Source organism: Pyxicephalus adspersus, chromosome 5 (genome assembly GCF_032062135.1).
Source record: "Pyxicephalus adspersus chromosome 5, UCB_Pads_2.0, whole genome shotgun sequence".
NCBI lineage: Eukaryota > Metazoa > Chordata > Amphibia > Anura > Pyxicephalidae > Pyxicephalus > Pyxicephalus adspersus.
This window is the reverse complement of record NC_092862.1, coordinates 134695024-134713021: the sequence shown is the minus strand read 5'-3', so window position 1 is coordinate 134713021 and position 17998 is coordinate 134695024. Positions and strand designations below refer to the sequence as shown.

General features: G+C 38.5%; 1 protein-coding gene across 1 annotated transcript in view; it reads left to right on the top strand.

Moving 5' to 3' along the window:
* ITGA8 (integrin subunit alpha 8) overlaps positions 1 to 17998 on the top strand; it is a gene marked incomplete in the record, with an annotated part of 110963 nt that overhangs the window by 54670 nt on the left and 38295 nt on the right. The window contains 6 exon segments of the mRNA XM_072413422.1: positions 63 to 268; positions 3265 to 3456; positions 9357 to 9402; positions 10133 to 10249; positions 16482 to 16537; positions 17826 to 17980. Coding sequence (XP_072269523.1) covers positions 63 to 268; positions 3265 to 3456; positions 9357 to 9402; positions 10133 to 10249; positions 16482 to 16537; positions 17826 to 17980 — 772 coding nt within the window.

Below are 17998 nucleotides of genomic sequence, written 5' to 3'. Positions count from 1 at the left end.
AACATCGAAGCAAAGTATTTACCCTTGTGCCAATATAACTATACTTATGTTCTGTTATGCAGATTCGATGATGTCCTTGTGGGGGCCCCACTCTTTATGGACCGTGAATTTGAAAGTAATCCAAAAGAAGTTGGCCAAGTCTACCTCTACTTGCAGGAAGGTCCTCTCACTTTTAAAGTTGCCCAAGTGCTTAAAGGGACTGAAGTGTTTGGAAGATTCGGCAGTTCGATTGCAAATTTAGGGGATTTAAATCAAGAAGGATTTAATGGTAAGATAATATTCTAATGATGGGTATTTGTGACATACAATGACCTAATTTGGGTAAAAAATAACTAATAATTTTGAAATGTAAGATCTCGTTACAGTCACTCTATCCATAGTAACACAGGACTTTATCTATGGGGACATCAGGACGTGTTAGGGGTCAATGAAAGGATAAGGTCTAAGCTACAGGTTTAAAGACCACTGCCTTAGAAATGTTGTATTCAGTATTAAAAATATATGAAGTTAATGGGTGAATTGATAAAATTCAGGATATTGAAATATTTTTTATATCATGTTTTTATTTAGAATTGTGCAATAAGACCCAACTGACAAGCTAAAGTACAGAACCCAAAGTAGACAAACTACACTACTGCAAGGGATTTTACAATAGTCGCCTTCAAAATTTGGTGTTAGGGTGGGAAATTATTGTTTAGGATTTCATTATGTTTTAAGACTAAGGAAAGGTTTAGAATCATGATTAGAGTATTTCCTAATCCTACTAGTTTGTGGGCCATCTGAAAATCTTAATGCAGACCCACCATTGTTTGTTTGTTTTTTAAAGATGGTGGGCACGCTGATGGTCATGAGCACCCAACACGACATTACACAGTTTGGTGCAGTGTTCAGAAGCTTTTTTTAATCAACTGCTAACCGGGAGCTCTTTTTGGTTATTTATGGTGATAATTTATTTAGGACTGTATTAGTTGCTTTGTCTTCCTCCCTATCTGTGATTTTTCCTGAATTTTTCCTTAGCAGAGAGAGTTCCATAAAGCAGAGGGAGCTCTCTGATTGGATAAGAGCTGGTCACATAACTTTGACAGGTTACATTACTGAGGTGTCCTGCAGTTTTTTCTGTTTATTCATTTTAGATGTTCTGCTCTAATTTCCTGTAACCAGTAGAGTACAAATCACATTTGCAAAACATACTACTGTGCTTCACAAATGGTGCACTTTTTTCAAGCCGCAGTATGGCTACAGTACCACCCTATCACTGTTGTTTAAATGTCCCCCCAAGTGTAGCTGCTGGGGGGGCTAATTCTTACAGTTAGGCTTAGTGTTAGGGTGCAGGTTATTGATGGTTGGTTAATGCTTACAAGATAGCTGTGTGTACGATTAATGTTTAGAAAGTAAGTATCAAGAATAGGTTTAACTTTTAGGGTTTCTGGAACAATGAAACATTCACTTTCTTGATGTGATGTGGAGCAATATACATCATGGGATATATGGTGAACATGTAATTCTATTAGACCCCTAATAGAATTACATGTTCACCATATATCCCATGATGTATATTGCTTTTGTAATGTTTTAACTCAATTTCTTTATCTCTAAACTCAGAATACTGATAAACCCTGATGTCTCTTTTCTCTGATCCAACCATTTTATGGCAATCCATACATTAAACGTTTTTTTGTTAGCATTGATAAGATCGTTCTGCAATCTATTTTTATCCCACAGATGGAAATATTAGCATATTGTAATAGGGGATCTTTGTTTGCTGCCTGCATGACCTCAGTCTTGTTACCCAGCGTGTCCTTCCGCTTACTGGTGTCTGGATTGTACAACTTTCCACACATCATTCCACAGAGAGTGCCGCTACAAGGATAACCTCTCATATAACCCTCATTTCTCTCCTGAATTGTGACTGATAGCTTACTAATAACTTCCACATTTACTGCACAGCTTTGCTATCTGAAGTTCTTCCCCAGGAAAGTGCTCTTTGTAGCAAATCCAATGTTAGAAATAAGATGATGGGCCAATATTGTAATGTAAGCTAAAGTACCATTAAAAATCTGATCTTAAAACAAAGCTGCTCAGGAAATAAAATAGTACACAGTAATTGCTACATTAATCATTTTGTAAATCAATTATTTATTGATCTTTTCATTTCAATCTGCACCCCTTTATAAATTTCTTGAATGAGTCAAATACAAAGGTAACACTGTTTGTATACAAATATACATCCAAAAATTGATTTTTCTCCTCCTGTGATTGGCTTACTGTTTATCTTGGAGGTCAGAGCTGGAGAAGAAGTTAGAAAAGTTTTCAGAAACTTTATTGAAACCTTATTAGCTTATAAGGAACCTTTGCTTTACCCATGCAAGGAAAAGTATCCCACCTCCTCCACCTAGTAGTACATACCCATCTTACCTTCACTCCCCCAGCCACTCTGCCCAGACAATGGGCCTGGGAAAAAAAGCACAGTGTGGACTTCAATCGAAGTGGCAGTTTACTTTGTAATGGACTTCTTGTATAGCCCCTTATGGCAATATTGGGCTACTTATGAGGCTTCAGTGAGTCGCATGACAATATCCAGAAATACAGAGTATTTCAGCCGCCATCTCTTTGGCTGCCAAATGTAATACATATGTCATGGCCGTTCAGGCAGTGACATATGTTCTACGTCACAGCAATGAAAAAAGCCTGAATTTGTTTTAATTATACCCATAACTTCTCCACTTAGGTAGAAGAGACCTGCGTAGCTGCAAAGCCACCCAACTAAAATTTCCTAACTAACTCCCCTGCAGAGCCAGATTCTGTTCTTGCTATTGGCAATCTTTAATTTTAGAATGGTGAGCAGGAATCTCATCTCACACCAGTCTGATTTTAGCTGCTTTTAAAGTGTTGGTTCAGCTGGCTGAGATACAAATTGGAAAGCCAAACCAGCAGAGAATTAGAAACACAAAATTAAAAGGTTTCTTGTGCATAATGAAGTGGAATGTATACCTTGGACACGTTTTTATATGTATCACTGTTCAAATAATTGCACATGTGTAGACCCCAGCTGGTGGAGATGTCATACCTATAATGTTATCTATATAATCTGCTTTCAAGATAAATCCAGTCTAAGCAATATCAAATGGAGCTTCAGTACTGTGGCAGTATATAAAATGTGCTGGGGCAATTTAAATTCTGCTAAATTTCAGGTTGTTTCCTAACATCTAATTTCCAGACTCTCTGATTACTGACATATCATTTTCAATGTGTTTGATTTTGCAGATGTCGCCATCAGCTCTCCATTCGGAGGGGAAGATAGAAAGGGGAGAGTATTTATTTACAACGGAAACAAAAATGGGTTGAACAAGGACCCTTCCCAGGTCCTAGAGGGGTCCTGGGCCTCTGACGCCTTGCCGGCTGGATTTGGATTCACCCTGAGAGGGGATTCAGACATAGACAAAAATGATTATCCAGGTATGTTATGATTTATTCCATCTCTATTCTTCTGAGATAGGTTATTATTCCATCCCTACATCTGGAAACATCATCACATCATCATATAAAAGTCGGAAAAAGGTTCATCATATGATAGAATGGGTCTTCAAATTACTTTAGTGAATGTTTTACATCAACTGGGCTGTAAAAAAAAGGCTTTGCACTTTCCAGGACTCGATTAACGTGTCCATAGCCTCTCGACCACATAACATGGTAGTTTTCTGTTGTGCTTGTGCAGGCTTTTATCTTTGAAAACTATCAGTAATAGAAATAATAAAAAGTTCTCTTTAAGGGCCAATTCTAAGAATGGAACTCCAGCAAGTGCTGTATACTAAAAAGAAGCATGGGTTACAATATTTGTGTTTGGATGCTGTCTCCTTTAGTACTTCCATTCTACTTGATGACCTAAGTCTTCCCAGATATCTTCTGAATGTAGGGTGTCATGGACTTACTTTGGGTTACAATGGTGCTCTGCATTCACATACAATTATAACATATGAAATAACATGCAGAAGGTGTTGGCACCAATATGTAGGTGGTGCTCCATTTAGTGCCACCACTTGAAAAGATCCATAAAGGAAAGGGGACCCGGCACAATATGTGACCAGCCTAAAAACATATGTAAAGTGAAAGTATATAATTTAAAAGCTGTGGCCCCTGGGGGGGGGGTTAATAGAGGTGGAAGAAGTTAGGTGCTGAAGTTGGGCTTTAAGCTAATGGCAGAAACTTGTAAATACTGCTATTAGCTCAATGTTAAGTAACTGAGCTTGTTATATGATGTTGAAAACATTTTGAAGCTCATCCAGGTGGTAAAGGGAACACATTCCGACTTATTGACAATAGTTGACCTTAAAAAACACACTGGGAGAATTTGTAGCCACGTTGTCCTAATAACATTTTTCCTGTATCATGTTGTTGGTCTGAGTTCAGTGTTGATTGTCTGAGTTACATTGTGTAAATCATTGTCAAATTGTTAACGTTAGGGTGTTAAGACTGCATTTTGTGTTGGTGACAGATGATCTCATTGACCCTTACCCTGTGTAGGATTTGCTTTAGATATAGATAAATGAAAACCTTGCTAGACAAAGAAGTCATTTGATGTATCGTCATGTGAAATTCTTTTATTTTTTTGGTAGTGTTTGCAGCAGAAAATTACAATTATTTATATTCTTCTATTAAAGATATGGCTTGGCTAGTATTCTTTTGAAAGCAAAAGTGTAATTTATGAAGCCCTGGTCTTGATATGACTTTTGGTCCATCTTGCAATGTGAAATAACACCATGTACATTGCTTAATATTAAAAATAAGTGTATTAAAAAAACATAGATAACAATTGCAATATTAATGCTTTATGCTTATTGTTCTGGTGTTTTTTCCCTCCTATAATTAATGGAGCCTCTTAGAGAATTTCCCTGCTGAGTTTACAATTTGTTTAAATTCAACATCCCAGTTGTACAATATAAAACATGACACTGTCCACCATTCGCTGAACATATATATCTTTACCGGTATTTATTATTTTTGTACTAATATTCTGCTGACATCATCGTATCTTTTTACCAGCTTTCCTGTTTGGGAAGACATGGAATTAATTATTAGGCATGTTAATGTATTTAACATTCCAGCTTTTTAATAAAACCTGAAAAAGGAAATGTTAAATTATGTTCATGAACTTCCCTTGTGTAAATCTAGTAAGCTAAATGTTTGACATACAAAACCAATAATTTCCTATGTACATTTATTTGATACGGTCAGTGAATGGTATTTATTTATTCTAGCAGGTCTCCTATGGCCTTTCCCTAGTAACCGGGGTTCTAATCTGCATTATCCGATTTGACTGTTGGCTAAACACAGTAACTAAGCCTGCGGCCACTTCTCATCTGTGTGTTATAAGAGCAAAAACCTACAAATATAGGAGTTTTTAGAAATGTGCAGTTTCATTTCCAAGACCATTTGTTATTCTGAGATCATTTACACCAACAATCTTCCTTCTTTTGCTGGTTATTCACACATCAATTTTGGGTCAACTGATCTAATTTTTATAAACATGGAAAATTTGTCTGATTCAGAACTTAGGGTTAATTTACTTACATCAATCCAAGTGGTAATTGTCAATGTTAATGGTGAATGTTATCTCCAATGGACCAAGTTTTCTGTATATATTTTCCAAGTTCTAACACCTATTCACTATGGATAGATTTAGATGTGTAGATAGATACATTGATAAATGCAAATAAAGAGTAGACTTTGCTATACCCCACACTCTTACACAGTTGAGCCTGATTTGTTGAAGCTCTCTAAGACTGGAGAAGACAGAATATTATGAGAGAACCTGGGTTACTCAGCAAACCTGTACAGGTCAGACAGTAAATACACTCTTACTTTCTATCTACATAGTATTTGGCAGAATAATACTTTGAGTAATAGTAAAGGTGGTGCTCTATGCTAGACACTGCTTAGATATTACGAATCAAAAGCTTCCCACCAGCCTATATAGGTTCATACAGCTACTGTCCACACCTAGGCATCCAGGAGTGGTTTCAGGCAAAAGTGCAGGGAGTTATTAGCATTTTCAGAGGTGTGCCCCCTCTCCACTTCATAAAAAGCCCTCTGGAATCTGGCCCGCCAAAAAGGGAAGGGGGCAAACTTGTGTGCCCTTGTTCCATTTCGCACAATCCTACCTCAAACAGTAGCAAAGGCAACTGTTGGGGAAGAGGGCCTTATTCCCACAATGTGACCCCCAGGTTGTGGGGGTCTGCAGACAGAATGAAAACTTGGCCTCTTTAAATAAGGGCCCCCCAGATATCCATACCCCCTCCTGGGGAATGGGTAGAATATATAGTACCCATTCATTGAAAGGGTTATTTAGGACTTACAAACACACAACAGTAAAAAAAATTTTCACTAGTGAGGACTAGGTCTTAGACCCAGTGTTTTCAGTCATAGACCTGGTCCGACGGACCCTCCCATACTCTGCAGTACAAGTTTAAGTTTTAAGTGTAAAGTGTAAAGCCCTTTGTCCTGAGGCAGCTAAGTCAACACAGAGCACTGGAGTGTAAGAACTCAGCATTTGCAATTTTCTAGCACAAATAAGCTACAAATCATAAAATGTGATAATACCTGGCTAAAAAGAGAGAAAATGTTAGATTTGTATTATCCGTACCCTTTTTTATTGGTGTATCTTTCTAAAATATTCACCGGCACCTGTCATTAGACTGTCTATGGACATACCTAAGAACATAAAGTAGCCACATGAATGTCGTGCCAATTCCAACATTCCTTTTATATTTTTACTAAATTAAATAAATTACTAAACTGTGTCAAAAGTTAGTTTAAGAAGTCCCAGATGCATTCTGTGACCATATAAAGGCACAGTCTGCAGGCTCCATATTTTAGTAAAACTTATTATTATTTTTGCATGATAATTAACTTTTAAATGAGTCTCAGATTTCTCTGAACATTTGCTGCCACTGGAATGTTATATTTTTAGATTCCAGATGAATGTAGATAGAAGGTTAAGTGAAAAGAGAAATTGCACTTTGTACCAATATTTTAACTAACCTAAGGTTAGGAATGGGATTGCATTAGTATAGTGAACCTTCCCCAACTGAATTCCCCAGCAAACCTGGAATGGATTTCTTTGAATCAGTTGCTATTAGTTGGCAAATCCTGAACCAGATCCATTCTATGTTTGTTGGATCATCCAGGTTCTCCCATGATAGTTTATCTTCCCCAGTCTTGGAGAGCTTTAATAAATCAGGCTCTATGATTGGGAGTTGCAGAACCAGATCCATTCTAGGTTTGTTGGATCATCCAGGTTCTCCCATGATAGTCTATCTTCTCCAGTCTTGGAAAGCTTTAATAAATCAGGCTCTAAGAGTGGAAGTTGCAGAACTGGAAACCAGTGTTCTGCATGCAAATATCCTGACCATGGATGTGCTGATAGGAATGGGGAGAATAGTGATCTCCCCAGACTTCTGTTGCTCCTTCACTGTCCATTCAGCAGGTGGAAAGATGGCACCATTGTTTTTCTAACTGTTTTAGAGAAAGGGATGACAACATTACAGAGTATGAAATGCAAATCTTTTATTAGATAAACATCTTACTAATATATATTGCATGGATGTATTCAGCTGTTTGCCTAGACTTCATTCTTCCTAGGAATGAACCACTCATGTTCAGCTCAGGGAATTTTGACACATCAGGTAGTTAAAAATGTCTTATGCAAAAAGGACACCACCTTTCCCTTTCTGCAATAAAGCTCAGCCTGATCATATATCTAAAGCTACGTACACACTTCCAATTATTATCGTTGGAAAACGAACGACGAACGATCCTGCACGATATCTACGAACGATCGTATAGCACCGATCCTGCACATAGAGATAACGACACGATCGTTCGTAGATATTGTACACACAATAGATACGATCGTTTGAGCGATAGAGGAACTATGTGAACGACAGGAAAGTGAACGAACGTTCGTTCATTACGCATGCTCAGACCATGGACGATCAACGAACGATCGTACACACGAACGATGTTCAACGATCGTCGTCCAATCCGATCCGCTGGTCCAGTCGTTCGTTTCCAACGACTTTCCTCGTTCGTCGGCGTCGTTGGTTACTTTTTTTACGAACGATTTTTGCCCAATCGATCGTTCGTCGTTCGTTTTGAACGATAAAAATTGGAAGTGTGTACGCACCTTAAGACTAATCTATCAGATAAATGAAGGACATTGCATATTTCAACCAATCATCCCACAGCTGTCATTTGAAAGTGAAGACCACACACAAGAAAACACAAAAACGTTCTATGCACTTTTTTTTAGATAAGCCCAACTGTTCTATTCTAAAATATTAAACTTTGATCAACACCTGCATTAAGCAGACATAACACTGAAATCTGTTTCCTTGTAACTAGACAAGCGTAAGGCCTGATCTGTGAAAATTGTTCTGTTTTTGGACACTTTCCATCAGGCAGGAAACATTTTCTACTTAGTACATGTCTTTATGCGGACAAACCTTTTCTAACAGTTGTCGATGTCCGGTGTAATTCTTGGCTGTGTGCTCATAACACTTATGGACGTAGAAAGACAATCTGAGAACAGTCATATGTAACTGATAGACAAAATCGCCCTGGAAATGCATTAAATAAACCAGATGGTGATGAGTTTATGTGCTCCCATCTGTATGGTTTGGAAAGGTCTGCTGTAGGGAGACTCAACAAATAGCCGCAGGAAAAGTGCTGGAAATTGGCTGTCTGTTGATGGTAGTAGGTCTCTCGTGTTCTCCATACTGAAACTTTCTTTTCCGTGGTAATGGGAGTCTATAGGTTTTGTGGTTTCCTCCTGTGGTCAGATCCTGCCAAGTTATTGTCATGATTTTGGTTAAAGAAAGCTGAAGCCTGTTAAAAATTTTAATATTTCTTAGACAGCCCACGGAACATAAGTATCAGTGAGTTACTCAAAACTGGATTTGTATTCTCACTTTTGATTCAGTCAATATTTCATGCCACAGCTTGATAGTGGCCACCTCGGAGGCTGAGCACCCTTGGACTAAAGGCTCTTAGATAATTCAAATGATCATCAATTGATTCTGCTGACAGCACCAGGACAGAAACTTTTTAGGAAAATATAAACGCTGATGCTACTTTTGAAAGATATAGCTGCCTGTTTGTCCTTCTGAGCCATTGGCTGCAATGCTTTTTTGAGTCACTGAGCTAGAACATAATGCAGCCATTGAACTCATGGCAAGGTTCTTAATTCACTTGCAATGTTTTAGGAAATATTTATTCTTCTATTATTGGCTACTGGTGTTAAACTTTTTTTTAAATAGTTTTTTAAAAAATGTAATATATATTTTATATTATTTATGCAGATCTTATTGTTGGAGCCTTTGGTGTAGGAAAAGTAGCAGTTTACAGGTAGGTCCTACAAACCTCTCAGTTCTTAAAGTGTTCATTACTTGCCCTGAAGTTTTTTTTATACAGCTGGGGTACTGGTATTTTGCAGCGCGCAATAGTTCTTAGACCATCGGCTGTTACACTGTAGCCCCCTTCAATTGTTTTGACCCAGGCTGTACATGGAACGTGGACTACTGCCCAAGTCAACATTAATCTCTGCCCTATCCTGGCCCTAAGCCATGATCCTGTAGATTGTAAGCTCTTCGGGGCAGGGTCCTCTCCTCCTGTATCACTGTCTGTATTAGTCTGTCATTTGCAATCCCTATTTAATGTACAGCGCTGCGTAATATGTTGGCGCTATATAAATCCTGTTTAATAATGATAATAATAATAATAATAATAATTCAACTACTCAATGCCTGTGTCATTATAGTCTACGGACATGCTGCCATTTGGCATTTAAACGACGGAAAATGGGGCATTGGATCCCGATGGGGAAGCTCATAATCCAAAAAATCTTGGCCTAAACCCAAAGGAGCCCCACAGGAATTAAATGAGGATTAATATAAAATGCTAGCATGGTTGCAGTGTTTGCTGCATTTGTATCGAGTTGGTTTACCATGTTGCCTTCAAATGACTTCTAATTAAGCTTTAAGTCTTCCTTCAGTGAAGGAATTAGCATAAAATTGCTGTGTTTCTGTTTTCTCCATGATATCAGTAACTTCTCATGTTTTTTATATTCTCCCCTCAGGGCCAGACCAGTAGTTACTGTAGATGCTCAGCTTATTCTCAGCTCTACGATTCTGAACCCAGAGAACCGAAACTGTGAGCTGTCTCGTTTCGATGCTCCTGGAACTCTGGTGACTTGGTAAGCTCTTGCTGCTCTAGATACAAATTGATGTCTCAGATGTAGGTACACTTTGGTAACTTTTTATATATGTGTCATGGTTTTCCACCCCTCCCTCCCTATTAACTCACTCTTTCCAATAAAATTTAAAGTCTACGTCCTAATGCATACCTTCACAAAGATTGCCAGCCACCCTGTTTCCCAAATGGAACCTGGGAAATACCCCCGACCGGGATATGGGTGGACATATGACCTTTTGTCTTTGCACACCCTAGGCAACACATGATGCCTGAGTTGTAAATCACCAGGCTGAGCCTAAGATCTTAAGACCTAATACTTATCCTATCCTGGAACTCTGCTCTTGTTATGTCTGGGTATCTTTAGAAGCTACACTGCTTCCTCCCATTGCCTTCCATGTCACTATAGGATACTAAAAACTGCAAGGGACCTAGAAAGTAAACACTCCTAGCAATGTTGGTTTCCCTGCTGGGATTTGCTTATGAATGGAATAGCTTGGGAACAAGCAGAAGTAGAGGTATGTACTCACTCTTTTTTCTATGTCTGTTTGGAATTTCAGTTGACTTTATGCTCTATCACAGGTCTGAATAGGCAACATTACAGGTTCATGTCAAAGGGAAGCTATACTGGGTAAAGATGTGGGTTCCCATTACTAAAACATGATTTCATGGTGATTGTCCAATATTCTACATATGGTGCAAAGCAGGCAGATCCTGGCTGGCGGAGAGGAGCTATACATGGCTTCTTGAATACATCACAGCACTCTTCCTCTGTAACTTTTTACCCTGATACATACATTGAGCTTGCTCTTGGGTATCAGAATACCTTGCTTGGTGGGTGTCAGTCTGGAGAAGTAGGCATTTCTAGGCAGACTTTGATAGTGGTAATGCCCTTGTGATGCCAAGCTTTTAAGACTGGAGGAAAAGGACAGGGGACATCAGACTTCAAAAGACACAAGTGTGCAATGAAATCAGAGCAATTTCAGTACAGGAGTGGAACCTGTACAATGGCGCACGACAGATCATAGAGCTGTTCGGGGAGTTCAGATATAATGGGCCTGATTAAATAAATCTCTCCAAGGCTGGAGAGGATTAACTTTCATCAGTGAAGCTGGGTGATCCAGCAAACCCGGCATGGATTTCTTCAAAGTCGTTTGCTCTTTGCTAGTAAATGTTTTAAATCTTGGACCAGATCCATTCCAGTTTTGTTGGATCACCCAACTTCACTGATGAAAGTGCATCCTCTCCAGCCTTGGAGAGCTTTAATAAATCAGACCCAATGATCTATAAATGATTAGAGAGCTGCATTCATTTGTGTCTTTTATATCTGCCTATAGCTCTGCTTTAAGACCTATTATTGCTGTTCACCTTTTATTGGCATGCCCTTACATTTATAGCATTTCCCTCAGTTACTGGCAGTCTACTGTATATCCTACATAATCTTTATATGATTACATCATGAAAAACAAGAATGCAGCTTACTAGTCAAATACTTTGAAATTGTTTGTTGAGACCAGAATCTGCTGAGAGCCCCGATAGCCGAAATGCTTGGAGTTGCAGAATTTGAAACAACATGATGAGAATTTTATGACAGCGGAGAGCCTGTTTGCTGAGAGTCTGTCTTTGTTGTCGGTTCGGGTTATGCTGTTGTAATGCTCTGTCGTAGTTGTTGTAACCTTGTATTCAGCATCTGAAAGCGATTAGAAGGTTAAATCTAACCGGCACATAATTCTTCCCTCCCGTGGGATCCATCGTCCTGTATTTGTGAGCCAGCTGTGTAGCTTGTATGGAGGGCTAATAGATATGCATATGTAAGGGAAAATATGGAACAGCGTGATGGAGAATTGAAGGGGTCCATCATGCCAATGTTGAATGGCTTCCCCTCCTATAGACACAGAACATTCCAGAACTGATGTGGCATAATAGGCTTACAATTTATTTGCCTGGTGAAGTTTCAAGCAAAAAACAATAAATCCCAATACCTCAGTGATCGCAACCTGGCAGGTAGTCAGTGGTCCACATTGAAAAGATGACTTAAGAAAATAAACTATTAAGCTTTCAGTGAATGTGGTGTGGTGTGAATATTCAGAGGGTCCACTTATGCTGCCTCCTATATCTGAATGTTTTGAAGAAAGAGGTCGGATGTGTTTTGGCTGCAAAAATATCTGTTTCTTTCATCTTACTATACATCTTACAGGTCTTACATACAATGACAGGTTGATTGCAATGTCATGAGTTGCTGCATTTAGCATAAAATATTTTTACAATAAAAGTCTATGTAAACTTAATTGAGTGAACTAAATATAGAATACAAAACATTTTGTTATAATTGTCCAGTAAGTGCAAATACTTGCACTTACTGATTTAAATATAACCTAGATATAACATTGCTGATATATTCCTTCCTTCTTGCACTTTTATCAGATACATTGTTTTTATTTCTCTTTGTGTACTACAGAATGTCTTCCCTCTTTTATGAAGAAGAGGAATTCTATATTCTGCGCTTTCCTTCTTAGGATGACAATGGTTTTCCTCTATAGATACAATACATTGTCATCCTAGGACTGTAAGTGTGTTACTGGTGGGATCACCAGGTGAATCTAAAGCTAAACCATCCAAAAATCTAAACCTCAATGCAATCATTGCATTTGCATGTATATGTTCAGCTGCTAAATATTTCATTTTTATTTTTGCATTTAAGAGGATGGGGGGTTATTAAATATTTGCAGGCTCAGTACTCAGATTAGTCAGTTATAGAGGGAGGCCACCTAAAATTGTGTGTGTATCCAATTGTTATTATTTATGTATTCATTGTTTCTCTACTCATTTTGCAACCAGGCTTCTACTTTAAAAAACATACTGTGTATGTACGTATTGAAAAGATAGGGCTGATATTTGGCATGCAAATCTGCAAAGGTTTCCGGATCAGAAATACAAAGAAGGCACGTTTTTCATGAAACACAGAGCAAAATGGTATATGTAATTAGACTGTTGAAAATGTAATACTCCTTTTTGTATTTCGAATACCCGTACCCTTGCAGATTTGCATGCCAGACCTCCTCTTGAGGAACCCAAGTTATGAATAGCTGTTCCATATAGAAAGAACACATGTAGAATTTGTCACCGCAGGTTGGGGCACTTGTGTGTAATGAAACCTCACTGCGTGAACCGTAACAAGCAACAGATGAGAGGCATTAGGATCGCTGTGCAGACAGTAATTTGTTGACGTGTGAATCAGTGCAATTTAGGAATGCAGCCCAGCAAATCATTTTCCTGACTTATTTTTGGTCAATCACAGTCCTGTGAGGTAATGCTTTATGTTAGGATTGGAATGTGAATGACTGGAATTCATTTGTTTACAGTAGGCAGTACAGAACCACTCACTGCCACCTCTGCAGGTGAGAAGTTGCATGCAACATCTCACCTGAGGAATCAATCCATGGGGTATGGAGAAGCAGTAACCTACGGTAATTTGTAGTCCGATCATAGCATTAGGCTATAAATGTATTGGTGATGAGGTTGTGGTGTGGTTCCCACTTATCCCACCCCTGTACCATTTCCTTAGGTGGAACACTAGCAAGGTCTCCCTTGCTACCAAGGTGGCGCCAAACCAGTCTCTGGGAGCTGCATGGAAACTGCTGTGCCCCATGCAGGTGTAAGCCTTAGAAATGTAGTGGGTTTTGCAGGAGGAACCAGTGTCGTTGTGATGCAGTTACTGCTTCCTCTTGACCCTAAGCTGTTTCTTTTGGTGAGACAGTGCATTTCACTCACTGCAGCCCATAGTGAGTTCCCTGTAAAATGCGCAAACACTGGTTCTTTAATGCAGCAGTGTTTGCGGTTGAGCTGCTAATGGGGTGCCAGCTGCACATGAACTGCTCTTCCCAATGCAAGTGTGAACTCAGCCTTAGTAATGTGGGGAGCTTGCAGGAGGAACCACTAAGCACAGTAGCATTAAACATCACCAAAAGTGAAGTGTTGCTGGTATCTCTTCCGGTCATAAGAGATGTAAGGAGCATCGTTTTTCTAGCCACACGGTTGATTTATTGGAAGTGGGGTTTTGTCTCTGCAGAGTAAAGGAGGAAGGAACATTGTCACATAGTCCAAAACTTGGAAAAACTTGTATTGTTCTTTACTCCTAGTCGTCCGATCCTGTGCTAGGGTGACCCCTATTTAATATACTTTATCTAGGAACAGCTTTGTGACCCAAAGGAAAAAAGTATGTTATGACTGCAGAAAACTCCCCCCATCCCATCTTCTGATAACAAAACCTCTGTAGTACAAGGAGAAAACTGGGAACAGTTTACATAAGATGACAAAAATGACCCCGAACCACAACAGTTTTATGTTCTATTTTTCTGCCTTGACAGATTTCCTTTAAGAAATGTACCATGCTTTGTTATTCTGCCATAAGTAACTTGCAGCCTCTGTTAACATGACACATCAACATTTGTACACTGTTGTGGAAAAAAATTTATTACAAAAAACTCGATCCTGTGCCAGTTTTTCGGATTTGCATGTAGGAGCTTGGAAGGAACCTTACCATGCACCGGATTTTTCCTTGTCCCGACTGGGAGGGAAAACGGATGTCCTTCTCTGTATTGTGTTGCATACACTTTCATGTGTCTTTATTTTTAGGCATGAAAGAACATCATTGATAATAAATACAATATACAAAAGTATATCATACTATCTAGGCATGTGTCCTGGCCAAAAGTTGCATTCTCTTTCAAATATATATTTACGTCAAGTAGTGAATATGAGGCTGACGATTTTGGGTGGCTTTTATCAGAAAACATAGAGCAGGATGCATCTTTAATCAGTTCACTATTTATCTCTCATGAGAAATTACCCGTAAATTCCTGATTTCTCAGGAGAGCCACTGTATTTTGGCGTAATTACTCTCTGTGTTCTTGACATTATCATTCATATTAGCATGTAGGAAATTTGTCCTCAAGTGCGGTATGAGACCCACCAGATGTCAGCTCTTGTTCATTTTAATCACGTTACAAAGAGGAAGTAAATCTTCAGCTTTGCTGCATTATGATTAGAGGTTTGTTTAGCGTTTCCTAAAGATACGTTAATGGTGCATAGAAGAGATGTAATTGCGTTGGCCACAGCAGAGACTTATGGCACTTACTGTGATAGAACTCTTCCTGGTAAAGTGCATGCAATTTCCTTTTCTGCTGTGTTCCTAACATGCCTAACAAAAATTGACGGAGTTCAAGGACCGACATCGCTGTGATCTTATAGCAATGGCATGCCAGGAATGAACTGCTGCATCGGGGCAACTAATCAAATGTCACCTGGAATTTTTTTTTTTACATCTGTGGATGGAATATTCATTAAAAACACTAAAAAACACCCAAAGACTCTGCTGTTCTAAAACTACACAAAAATCTATGTAGCAAAAAATAGTATTAAAAACAAAATGACAAAAAAGATACACAATGCAAGTTTTCAAATAAACGATTATTATTGTCTTCCAATTGAATTAGACCTAAACCCAAAAAGTAACATTTTGCTTTCTTATAGGGAGAATCTGTAAAAAAAATTTACATGTACTTGAGCTGTACCCTTAAAAATGTTTATGTTTTAAACTCTTCTATAAAAATAGTTTATCACATCTTGTGCCTTTAGTCTGATGGTTGTATATGTGTATTGTGGGATCATCTAAGGCACTGCTGCCTCTGACTACTATTTTCAGGAGATTTGGTGATATCATTACTGTACTGAGCAGTGCTGTCCTTGCTGGAGAGGAAGCTATACCTGAGTAATTGCAATGCAAGGATCTCCTTGCTTCTACTTTATTCATTCTGTGGATCTGTTCTTCCTCTTCCATTCCTGCTGCTTCTTCAATATTCCCCCACCAGTCATTGGATCAACAGACTTTAGGGGGTATCCTTTGACATGATGAAGTGAGGCTCCATACCAATATTCCCTGTACACATCGAAACAAACAAGACATGATTACTCAATAATAGAAAAAAGTCTACTGGCCAGTGGTCATTTGTTGCTCTGCCTATTTTTTAGGGGGCACAGTTTACACAGGTCATGTCCTTCTAAAGTATTTTTTGTTATGTTGAATATGTCTTCCATTTTTTATTTAGAAGGAGAGATCAGAAAAACTCATTCATTGTAAAGAAAGTTTTGGAGAAAGTAACCAAATGCAGAAACAGTATATTTTGACTAATGTTTGATTCAATAAATCATTAACAGGTACTGTTTTTGTTTTCCAGTTTCACCATAAGTGTCTGTGTGCAAGTGTCAGGACAAGGCATTCCACATAACATAGGTATGCGTTTTCAATACCTTAGATTTGTTTTCCTCTTTATGCAAGTCAATGGGAATGCAATATCAGGTTGAAGAATATTGATACATCTTAGAAGGGGTCAGACTGCAGGTCAAATGTATCCAGGAATGAACTGTTACTGATAAGACATTTTATAGGTATTCCACTGACCAGCATAATGCAACATCCCAAAATAAACTACAATATGTACAAAAGAAAACCAAAAGTCACCAATATGTATAAAACTTGGTTGTGTTTGGGTGTTTGAAGATTCTTTTGGCTTGTATTGTTATCCAGTAGATTTCGTTCAGATATCAAAATCTTTCAATAATGCATTTGCCTCTACTCAACGCGTTTCATTTTTACAAGTTTTCAACCAACTATATGTGATTTGTGTGATTACCAATATAATGGGTTTCATTACAGGATGAGTATCACATGTGGACTCATCAGTACATAAATGAAACACGTTAGGTAGAGACAAATGCTTTATCGAAAGATTTTGAACAAATCTACTGTTGAATAACAATACTCTTTGGACCCTCATGCATGAGAATCACTGCCCAGGGGAAGCACTGGGCACTACAATTCTCTACCTTCATCTTCCTTGTTCTGGCTATGCCAGCCAATCTCGCAATGTACAGGTGTGAGATCGGGTGATGTATCCTGCTGTAAAGGAAAAAAGAAGAGTGCCGATCTCACTCCGCATGCGTGGGGTCAGCATCTCTTTCTCCTCAGTGTTGGAAAATGCCGCGTCTGTGCATGCACGATCTTTGGCATGCGCAGAATGAGGAGCCAGGAGCCTCCCGGGATGAGTGACAGAGGTATTCCGGGAGGCTATGTTCTCCCATTCCCATTCTAAAGTTTGTTTAGGTTTATGATACGTGTACTAGTGTATGTACATTGATTTTATATGGATGTTGTGTAATGTATTTTGAAATGTTAAGCAAATATTCAAATAAAGAATACAATGAATGTTTTATATATTTTGGTGCCTTTGGTCCATTTGGTTTTTCCTTTTACATACATATTGAACTGTTAATGATCTCAGAAGTATCTTAAACTAATGTCAAATTTAGACTAAATCATACTGTATTTGCCGATCCATGATATCCCAAATCCAATCAGTAATCAGTAAAAGTTCCAACAGCCCTTTATTCTTTCTAAAACCAAAATATGGGGTTGCACATTTATTTATTTTTTTGCTATTAAAGGCAAATGTGTCTTCTTATCTGGATGAATATCCTATTTGCTAATGAATCTCTATCTATTTATGTCTCTCTCTACACAGTCCTAAATGCAGATCTTGAGTTGGATTGGTTAAAACAAAAGGGTGCCGTGAAGAGGACGTTGTTTCTTGACCATGGTACTGCACAGCACACGTTTGATCTGGTGGTGGGACGGGAAAAGGAAGCACAGTGCCAACATTTTATTGTTTATCTCAGAGTAAGTACATAACCGGAG